Genomic DNA, 11,124 nt, shown 5'->3' with positions numbered 1-11,124 from the left:
GTTGCTGTGCCTAATCTCTTTGATGAAAAGCTTAATGATTATGTAAATCTGGTCCAGAAAGTTTGTTGACTATGCAGAACAGATAATGTATTCCTATTAAGTAATAATCAGAAAGTGAGTAGTTTTTGTGGACTTCCAAAGCAAGTGCTTTGATTCATGTACATGAATTATTTGATGTCTTTTGATATAATTCTTTGGTTTGTCAAAATAATTTTGCCACAGAAGCATTAGGAGTAGTAAACGAGAGTCCCTCTGTTTCGTGTGTACACAGGTGCTTGAAGCATGCCATAGGCATTGTTTATGTCTGTTGTTGAGATCTATGATAATCTTCTCCTTAGTCTATGATGACTCGGTTTGGGAACTGCTCAAAGGGTGCATTTGGTTCAGCATTTTGAAAGCTCCTTGAGGAAAATTTGGGGTGTTTGGCAACCATTCCCAAGGGGCTTTGAGGTGAAAGCTGGCATTGAAAGGCTGAAAGCTCAAGGCTAGTAAGGAGTAGCTTTGAGATTTCAGTATTTTCGGAATGCTAAAGGCCTCAATTAATGAAAATTAGTCAGTTGCCTATTATGCTCTCAAAACCTTAATAAAAATCCAATTTTACCCCTTTTAAAAAGTAAAACCCCAGATCTAGTTCGTTCTTCCGCTTCGCTCTTTGGCTCTTTCACCCTGCTCCTGCGCTTTGCTCTTGCGCTGAAAGTGTGCATTTGAGAGCCGGAGGAACCAAGCAAAGCAAGAACACATGCTTTGGACCAAATCCAGTGTCTGTGCCCGCGGTCGAAGCCAGTCGCAGCTGAATGTCTTCGTCGAGCAATTTCATCTTCGTGAGATTCTCCAAGTCTTTCAGTGTCTTCATTCATTAGCGGGTAACCATTTGGATCTCCCCAAGGTAGGATATGTCGATTCATTGAGACTCAATCATATGATTGTTCTGTGTTGCCTTTTGCGAAAGCTTCAAATTATTATCTTAATTTTTGTCTTTTATTTGGTCTCAGATTCTTCGATTCCACTCTAGCAATTTTTGGTTGGGTTTCTCATGTTTTATTCCTCAGCGATTGATAGGAATTCCTGTTTGTATTACACGTCACCCATCATGCTCACCACCTGTTTGACATTTTACCTCAGAGATGACACCATACAATGGTGAATTAGTTGGAAACTTAGTTTGGTTGCTCTATAAGAGCTTGAAGAACACTCTGAAACTCTTTTAGACAATGAAGGCTCTGTAAAATAAATCGATTGCCCAAATATATACATACACAGGCTTACCAATTAGGAAGTCTTTTATCTGAAAAAAATAAATAAATTAGGATGTCTTTTAGAAAAAATTTTATTGTCTGGTATCTATGAGCTATTGTAAAATGGGAGCACAACCATATCAACAGTCAAAAGCAAGCTTAATTAAAAGAAATGAAATTCCCTAGTCAATTGCTTGAATTAGAAAACAGAGGATCGGCATGCTAGAAAATTGTGGCCTCCCAACCTGAGCAATTTTGTCGAAAGCACAATGGCAAGGGAGGCCTTCAGATTTTATCTTATTTCTAGGAAGATTGTGAGTTTTCAAAAATGGAAAAGGAAAAGGAAGAAACACGACCGCGGAAGCTTAACTAGATGGCCTCTTCTATAGCAGGTACTTATTTTTGGACTGGACCACCTAATTCTATATTCACAATTTATATGATACTTCTATCCTAACTAGTCCGATTGAACTAAAAAGTTTTTGTGAACTTAGGCTCCGTTCGTTTGGCGAAAAATATTCTCCCGGAGAATATTTTCCGGATTTTCCGGTGTTCTGGGGGCGGAAAACGTTTTCCGTGGGAAAATATTTTCCTTCCCCCCCTCACAAAATAGCCTAAGTCTATGGAAAATGACTTCCGCTTCTTCAAAAGCGGAAATCATTTTGAAGAAGCGGAAGTCATTTTCCGGAGCTTCTTCTTCTTCTTCTTCACTAAGGTCGCGGGGCCGTTCACGGTCGCCCAAGCCGGCTGCGGCACGCCGCCGGCCGGCCGCTGCCATTGCTACGGCCGCCGCCTGTCGCCGCTGCACCGGGCGAAAAATATTTTTCGAAACTTTTCCATATTGATCACCGAACATCGGAAAATTATGTTCCGGGAAAACATTTTCCAGGAAAATGACTTCCGGGAAAATATTTTCCAAAAGGAGAATATTTTCCGCCAACGAACGGAGCCATAGTGTCGCCCCTTTTCCACACTTCTAACAGTAGAATTGAACATATTTAAAGGTAACTTCGACGATTACGAACATAATGTTCGGCGATATTTACCACCATAGAAGCCGTTAGAGCTCGGAGTGTGTAGCTTCAACGTCTTCTTCCCCTGTTCCTTTAGACCAAAAAAATGATTCACATATTGTGAATCATCAAAAACATTACAAAAAATAGCAGACTGTACCTTTAGACCAGAAAAATGTACGATAAGACTTAAGGCTATACTTGATTCAAGTTCTTGCTTCGCCCTTGCTCTTTCTAAAAAATAGGTTTTCTTTTCTTGTCAAATTCTTGATTTTCTTTGTTCATCTCTGAAACTTAATTTGTTCTTTCATGCCACAAATCTCTTGGACCAAAGAAATTTTAGAGTCTGCTTCACATCTTAGTATCTTTACAATAATCTTCAACTTTAATAATTATAAGACTGGTAACATACTATCATGTTTATTGATTTTAGTTGTGAATGTAAAATGCACTCGTATTGATATTGATTCTACTTGTGAAATTTCACATATAATGATTGATGGCATGTGTACTCATAAACACTTTTAATAATGTCAATTGCTCTCGTATCGATATTGATTTTAGTTCCCGTTACTAGTAGATGGCAAGTTCATCCAAAGAAAAGGCATTTTGGAGCCCAAAAGGTGTAGAAATCTTTTGTAAGTTGTGCATTGAACAAATTGATAATGGTAATCGTCCTGCAAACAATAAAAGGGATGGATGGACAATCATAATTAAGAGGTTTGAGGACTTAATGAGCAAAAGTATGATAAAAGTCAAATGAAGTGTAAGTGAGATATTCTTAAAAAAGAATGGAAAAGATGGAGGATATTGGTTTTGAAGGAAATAGGATTAGGATGGGAATCCGAAAAAGAATATCATTGAAGCAAGTGATGCTTAGTGGGAGAGAAAAATTTAGGTTTTTTCCCATTCTTTTGTTACTTTCTTTAAAGTTAATCTTTTATGATACAACTCACGAACATGTTTATCATAACAGGAAAATCCTAAGGTTAGAGTTTTTAGAACGAAAGGCATACATCCGGATCTGCAAGTTTTGTTGGATAGAATGTTTGGAGATACAGTTGCTACTGGAAATGTCACGTGAAATCCTACACAAGGTTTATGTATTGATGAGGATATTCTTCCACACAACTTATTATTGATGATTGTGCTGGATCTACTGATAATGATACAGAGTCCAATGTAGGTGAACAGATTGTTGAACAAGCTCAAAGTCATAAAAGAACACCACAGAGTTCGGTGAGGCAATCTCAAGGAAAGAAACAGAAGAAAATGACCACAACTACAAAGCTAGCAACGCAAATGGAAAGAATTTGTTCAGCTATTGAAAGTATGAGCCATGCGAGGAAGTTTGATCCTTACAAGGAAATCATAGAGACGTTGAAAGCCATATCTGAGATTAAGCAAGACAAAGAGTTATACTTTTTTGCACTAGATCATTTTGCAGAAAAGAAAGACAATAGGCAAATCTTCATAAACATGGATGGCGATCAAGAAAAAGTCAAGTGGCTCAAATATAAGTTCGCACAACGTAGTCATCACTAGGATGGTAGCTACTTATTTGAATTATTTCATATGCTACGTTATTGTAATGTGAGACCTATTTGCACTACTTATTTGTATTAGTTGGTGAGACATGTTTATGTTATACTGTGAGACCTGTTTCTAATTGGTATTCCCTTTATCAAGTGGAGTTTTCATATATATGATGGTTGATAAGTGTTCTATCGATGGATGTTCTAGATAATTTGTTACATTCTTATTCTAATTCTATTTTGTTACTTTAACCGGTTATGGATGATTCTCCTGAAAGGGAAAACCATGAAAAAGATAAAGAGGAATATTGGCTACTCTATGCAGCCGCACATACAAGAGGTGTTTATCAGGCAACATACCATCACAAAACACCAAGCATGACCTCATCATACATAGGCCTATGCATAGTTAAGAGAGTTGATGGGAATTGATGCTAATCCAATAAGGTATTTTCAAATGTTTAGAATGGATAGGACTGTGTTTAATAATTTAAGGCATGATTTAGTGACACGATATGTTCTCTATGTATCTAGGAATATTGATGTTGTAGAAATGCTAGGAATGTTTCTCCATATTTTAGAACATTGTATAAGTAACAGGTTAGCACAAGAGCGCTTTTAGCACTCTGGGAAAATCATGTGCAGGCTATTTAGCTTAGTTTTGGATAAAATATTTGAAATGGGAGCATATTTGATCCAACCATCCGATCGACAATTTGGGAGAAGTTGTAAGAAAGATAAGAAACAATAAAATATTTTATCTATATTTTAAGGTAAGTTACGATTATACAATAGAAAAGATAAACTAAAAATAAATCAAGTAATGTTAGCGTACTTGTTTTAGGATTGCATTGGAATTATAGATGATACACATATCCCAGCCGTGGTACCTACGAGTGACCAACTTCGTTTTATCCGTCGAAAAGGAACATCGACGCAAAATGTATTGGCCGTATGCAATTTCAACATGGAATTTACTTATGTTTGGGCCGATTGGGAGGGAACAACTCATGATACTCGTATCTTTTATGAAGCCATTAGGAGACGTGATTTACAATTTCCTAAAATCCAAAAGGTTCGTTAATTAGTGGTTTTCATACATTCATATGTCCATGTGGTATATGTTGATTAAATTTACAATATTTTTGTGTAGGTAAATACTATTCAGTAGATTCTGGATATCCAAATCCCATGAGTTACTTGGGTCCATACAAAGAAGTTAGGTATCATTTGCCCGAGTTTCAACGAGGTCCAGTACCTACAGGCTATAAAGAAATGTTCAACCGTGCCCACTCCTCACTATGATCAGAAATTGAGCTTGCCTTTGGCGTATTGAAGAAGAAGTGGAAGATTCTAAAGAGTATGCCAAGTTATCTATACAAAAAGCAAGTGAAAATTGTGATAGCGATAATGACTTTGCACAATTATATATGAAAAAATGCCATGAATGAATCACACTTTGCAGAAGTAGATTTAGATCCCAATTTATATACCGATGATGTAAATGAGGAGGGTAGTGTTTCAAATGATAACTCTGCTTTTGACATGACATGTTTACGTGATCAAATAGCTATAAGTTTATGAAATATTTAGGGATATTTGTAATTTTTAAGGATAATGAATTTCTTTCGTAGGGACATATGTTACCACATTTATTGCAACGAAAGTGTTCTTATGTGGATCCCAATTTATATATCGATGATGTAAATGAGGAGGGTAGTGCTTCAAATGATGACTCTATTTTTTACATGGTACATTTACATGATCAAATAACTATAAGTTTAAAAAATATACAAGGTGGTTCGTAATTTTTAAGGATAATGAATTTCTTTCGTCGGAGCATATTTTACCACGTTTATTGGAATGAAAGTATTCTCTCTTTTTTTTAATTTGAGAAAGAGACCACTTTGAGGTGAATTTTTTCCATTTGAATTTGTCTAGCAAGAAAATGAAATTTTATTTTTTAATAAATTTTTTAACACAAATTGTTGTCAATATTTAAATTTGCAGACTTTTTTTTTCCAATTTTAAACCAATTAAAAATTAAAAAGCTTAAGTTAATAATCCAAAGGCACTTTTCAAATGTGTTTCCACTAAACAGCTTTTCACTTAAAGTTGCTTTTCAAAGCAGAATTTACCAAACAGTCTTTTCATTTCCCCAAAGTCTTTTAGGCTAAACTGCCTTGCATTTCCCCAAAACCCCTTGGAAATGCTGAACCAAACGTATTCATAGTGCTTGTACTTGTTGCAACTTGCAACCCACTGATGTTTGGCAACCCACTAACGTTTCTTGCTCGAGATCCCTCCTAGATTGGCAAGACAACGACCTGAATGGTTCTGATTGATCCCCGCTGGTCCTGGCGATTCTTTGTAATGTACGAGTCAAATGGCCAAGCTTTGAATCTTCGCTATGCCCTCCTATTCTCCATTGTCAAAGCTATTGATTAGTTTCCTGATGTTCGTCTTTTGGATGATGAGCAAGTTGGTCTTTGGTGGAGCTGAGTGCAAGTGCAAATTTTCCACAGCGTGATCCGGCGATGACCGGTCGAGCCTTCTAGATGAGTAAGGAAGATAAAACTTGGTTACATCGAGCCCACGTGATTGAACTGAACCAATACTCATTGCTAGTTCCAGCACATCCTAAAGTCTGTGATTGATGGTCCTAATGAGCCCAACGCATGGAAGGAATTCATCTTGGACCATATCAGACGCTTAGGTAGCGAATGATAACCATTCTTTTCCGGAATGAGTTCCTGAACCAGAAATAGATTTTTCTATTTCTGGTTCCTGGATGAGTTTCTGAGAAAAAAAACCCGTTTGATAATGACAAAAAATTTCTATTTCGAGAACAGAAACCCGTTTGATAACAGCACAAAATTTCTATTTCCTGAAATAAAAACCCGTTTGATAAACAACAGAAAATTCTATTTCCAGGAACAAAATTCCATTTTTTTAGAAATGGAATAAAAATAATAAAAAATCTGAAAAATTCATAAAAATCTTCAAAAAAATTCAGAAAATCCCAAAAAATTGAAAAATTCCAGAAAAAATCATCAAAATGTCGAGAAAATAAAAAAAATCTAGATTTCGGGAAAATAGGAAATTTGTTGAATTTTTCAAAAAATCAAGAAATCAAAAATTTCAAAACTTCACGAATTCGCTTAGATACCCTGTGCCACCTACTTTTAGTGAAATTTAAATTTTTTAGGTGCCAAAAAAATCAAAAATCAAAAATTTCAAAACTTCACGTAATAGTTTAGAATACATGTGCCACCCACTTTGAGTGAAATTTAAATTTTTAAGATGCCCAAAAAAATTCAAAAACTCAAAAATTTCAAAACTTTACGTAATCTGCTTAGAATACCTATGCCACCCACTTTGAATGAAATTTTAATTTTTGGAGGTGAAAAAAAAAGCAAAAAATAAAAAATTTCAAAACTTCACGAATGACTTAGAATACATGTGGCCATCCACTACGAAGTGAAATTTTAATTTTTTTAGCTGAAAAAAAACATAAAAAATAAAAAATTTCAAAACTTCACAGAATGACTTACAATACCTCTAGCCACCCACTTTGAGTAAAATTTAATTTTTTTTAGATGCCCAAATGTTATTTTTTATTATTTTTTATTTTTTTTGGTTCCTAAAGAAAATTAAATTTCACTCAAAGTGGATGGCCACATGTATTCTAAGCCACTCTGTGAAGTTTTGAAAATTTTTTGCTTTTTTTTTTTTTCGACACCTAAAAAAAATTAAATTTCACTCAAAGTGGGTGGCCACAAGTATTCTAAGCAATTATGTGAAGTTTTTTTTATTTTTTTCGGCACCTAAAAAAATTTAAATTTCGCTTAAAGTGGATGGCCACACGTATTCTAAGCCATTTTGTGAAGCTTTTGAAATTTTTTTTTTCGGCACCTAAAAAAATAAAATTTCGCTCAAAGTGGGTGGCCACATGTATTTTAAGCCATTCCGTAAAGTTTTGAAATTTTTACTTTTTTGCTTATTTTTATTTTTTTGGCATATAAAAAATTAAAATTTCACTCAAAGTGGGTGCCCATAGGTATTTTAAGCTATTCTGTGAAGTTTTGAAATTTTATATTTTTTTTTTAATTTTTTTCTGCACCTAAAAAAATTAAAATTTCACTCAAAGTGGATGGCCACAAGTATTCTAAGCCATTCTGTGAAGTTTTGAAATTTTTGATTTTTTGCTTTTTATTTTTTATTTTTTTCGGCACCTAAAAAAATAAAATTTCGCTTAAATTGGGTGGCCACATGTATTCTAAGATATTCTGTGAATTTTTTAAATTTTATAATTTTTTATTTTTTTTTGGCAACTAAAAAAATTAAATTTTGCTTAAAGTGGGTGGCCATAGGTTTTCTAAGCCATTTTGTGAAATTTTTTATTTTTTATTTTTATTTATTTTTTTCGGTACCTAAAAAAATTTAAATTTCACTGAAAATGGGTAGCCACATATTCTAAACCATTCTGTTAAGTTTTGAAATTTTTGATTTTTTGTTTTTTTTTCTCACCTCAAAGATCGTGACTTCCATATGAATATGTGTGTTGAAGAAAATGAATTCCTCATAAATGGTTCTCACTTTTTGTTCCGTAAATGAAAACCAACTTTTTTTGGTTCTCATTTCGGTTTCGAAATCGCTTTGGAAGCAAACTCGTCCCTAAATAAAAAATGAAATTGCGTTCCAACGGGTTCTGGTCCAAAACCGATTCTGAACAAAAAATCGCTTCCGGACAGAACTGTAATGGTTTTCATGCAAAGACTTAGCCATCTATGTTTCTGAAAACTTAACTAACTCAATAGTAGGAGATCGGCACAAAGTTGCCAACACTTCTAGGAATCTGCCAGCGCGTATTACACAGGTTACTATCATCAACACGCTTAGACATGCTTAGTTAAATATGTAAATGTGTTACCCCTGTCAACACAGCACATTTAAATACATTTCAAGCCGTTAATAATATATAACAGATAATGAGCATCTAGAGAAACCCAGCGAAAATCAAAGAAAGTACCTAGTCACTTACACACATCATCAACTATTGCGCTCACATCCAAGCATGCATAATGGATCCTCAACAATCATGCTCTTGTACTAGTCACGATTGTTGGAATTCTACTGTCCAATCGCAGTAAAACAGAGAACAGGAGTGTTGGACTACCCATTTCAAACACGGCAGCAAAAAATTCATGTCTAAAGCTGGCTGACCATACTATTGTTGGTTAATCTGACACGATTCCTATAAAGAATCCATCTCTGGCTATAGTTACCAGCGGTATCTGGCCTAATTCCGGATTCTGAGACGGGATACTCTGTCTCAATTAACAGCAGTTACGTATCCAACTATCGGTATTCAGCAATTAACAAACAGTTTAGTCGCAAGTGGAGGTTGAAACCATAAATAATTCCCCTAAGAGAGTGCTTTCCTGACATTTGAATATGAACTCCTATGAGAGGTTGCACTGAAGATAGAGTCCGTGCAAGAATTGACTGAGTAAAAACAAATCATTAACCAGAAAAGATAAGATTCCACTAACTCATTGAGAGAGAGAGAGAGAGAGAGAGAGAGAGAGAGAGAGAGAGAGAGAGAGAGAGAGAGAGAGAGAGAGAGAGAGAGAGAGAGAGTTTGACCCAAAAAAAATTTGAGAGAGAGAGGATGTCGGGTGCATTTGGAAATACTTTGGAGGGAAATACTTTGGAAAAAACTATATTTTGTAAAGGATTTTTACTTTTTTTTTTAAAAAAAAAGCTCAAACCATTTGCCGGCACCAGTGGAACTCAGCTACCGACGAGCCAAATCAGCCGTTGGCCAGCTTTACCTGAGGTCGCCTAAGGTTGCGCGACCCAGGCAACGCCGCTTGAGGTTGCGTGACCTCAAGCGAGGCCGGCCACCACTGCACTAGCTTGCCGATAGCCGATCTATCCTCGCTTGGTGACGTCACATGAGATTGGGACATTTCCGAAATTATGAAAGTTAAGCGAGGGCAAAGTTGGGAGAAAAGAATTGTATTTGCATTCCGGAAATGCTCAAAACTCAAAACACTTTCAAACCTACCTTGGGCCAAAGGCCTAAATGCAATTGCAACTTCCCAAGCTCTTCAAAAAATTTACCAAAAGATATTTGTATTTGCCCAGGGGACTTTAGACACCATTGACTACATAATTTTTATGAGAAAATTATCTAAAAAGTCCTAAATCTATTACACTTTTGCTAATTCAATCATTACCTTTTAATTGTATCAATTGAGTCATAAACCTTTTCATGTTTTACCAATTGAGTCCATCCGATCAACTTTGATTGGAAATCATTAACGTGGATGCCGGCCATCCTACGTGGCACGTCGTTAGCTATTATCAAGCCTTTACTACTTGTTGAGTGTATGCCTAATTAAAGTTCTCGCTACATCATATAACGGGACCGCTGATAGATTAGCTACATTTGGTTAGACCGACTTACATGTTGGTTGTTGTGTCAATGTTCTAACTTCCTCCACCAACAACAAATGGAAAGATTGTCAAATACCTAATTGTAATTCCATGGACGAACGGGATTTCGCGTATTACATATAACTCTCTTCAACGAGTCTAATGAAGAGTTCTCAATTTTTGCCCATACTACTCTCCAATAATGGACCGGTCTGCAAAATTCTCGATAAAAACTACTTCATCCGATCGTGATGTCATGTTGTGCATCTTGCTATATTTCATTCCAAAATTTTATAATTCCGACTCACTTATCTTGAATTAAGACTAGAATATATCCTGATCGGTTCATTTGTCTGGGAAGAGCACAGAGTACAAATCATGGTTGTTAGCTAGTCTAAATCATAGCGTGAAAGGACGGGCAAGCAAAGCCAGAGTCTTCAGCCATCTTGCTTGTTTGCATTCTCCATTTCTTTTTGGTCCCAACCAAAGAAAGAAGGGACAAGGCAAAAGCCGACAAAAACACCTACTTTAAAAACCAAAAAGTCTCCTGTCAACGTTCAACGTTGGAGGGCTAGTTGTTTTCGTGAATTTCCTCCAAGGTGCGTGTAGGTCAGGTAATTACCTACTGTACGTTTCTAACGGTTTCGGCACGTGTTATAATTCGACCTAAAATCATAAAGAGTAGAGTGTAAAAGCGAGAAAACAAATTCAGGACACAATATTTTCATCCCGAGTCACCCTTAAACTAGGGTCAAGTCCAATAGAGAATTTCCCTATTATTAACATATAGCACCACTCTGTTACATCTTTTATATACTCAATAGCTATTTATGAGCCCAAATCCAAACTACCAATAAAATATGGACTCAAATTATAAAAGCTCAGGTGGCTCGGGAG

The 11,124-nt window shown here is 35.7% G+C and overlaps 1 protein-coding gene across 2 annotated transcripts; it reads left to right on the top strand.

The window, feature by feature from the left end:
* Positions 1-108: 108 nt before the first annotated feature.
* LOC130140740 (uncharacterized) lies at positions 109-5,220 on the top strand. Of its 2 annotated transcripts, none has more exons than XR_008818737.1 (2): positions 109-863; positions 4,937-5,220. XR_008818737.1 is itself a non-coding variant. In XM_056321017.1 (2 exons), the coding sequence occupies exons 1-2, from the start codon at positions 740-742 to the stop codon at positions 3,791-3,793; spliced, it is 483 nt and encodes a 160-aa protein (XP_056176992.1). In that variant the 5' UTR covers positions 125-739; the 3' UTR covers positions 3,794-4,118. The 2 variants fall into 2 exon arrangements, 1 of the variants encoding a protein (XP_056176992.1); XM_056321017.1 differs by lacking the exon at positions 4,937-5,220 and adding an exon at positions 3,435-4,118 and having other exon boundaries at positions 125-863.
* Positions 5,221-11,124: the final 5,904 nt, after the last annotated feature.

This window comes from Syzygium oleosum, unplaced genomic scaffold (assembly GCF_021117445.2).
Source record: "Syzygium oleosum isolate NSW1041296 unplaced genomic scaffold, Sole_v2.1 Sole_v2.21, whole genome shotgun sequence".
NCBI classification, from domain to species: Eukaryota; Viridiplantae; Streptophyta; class Magnoliopsida; order Myrtales; family Myrtaceae; genus Syzygium; species Syzygium oleosum.
This window is presented reverse-complemented; position numbering and strand designations above follow the sequence as displayed.

What these genes read in the sequence shown, in the direction of transcription:
- LOC130140740 (XM_056321017.1), top strand. Translation starts at nt 740, where the DNA reads ATGCTTTGGACCAAATCCAGTGTCTGTGCCCGCGGTCGAAGCCAGTCG. An exon ending in GTGTCTTCATTCATTAGCGG is followed by an intron (nt 864 to 3,434) that starts GTAACCATTTGG and finishes AGTCCAATGTAG; the next exon opens with GTGAACAGATTGTTGAACAA.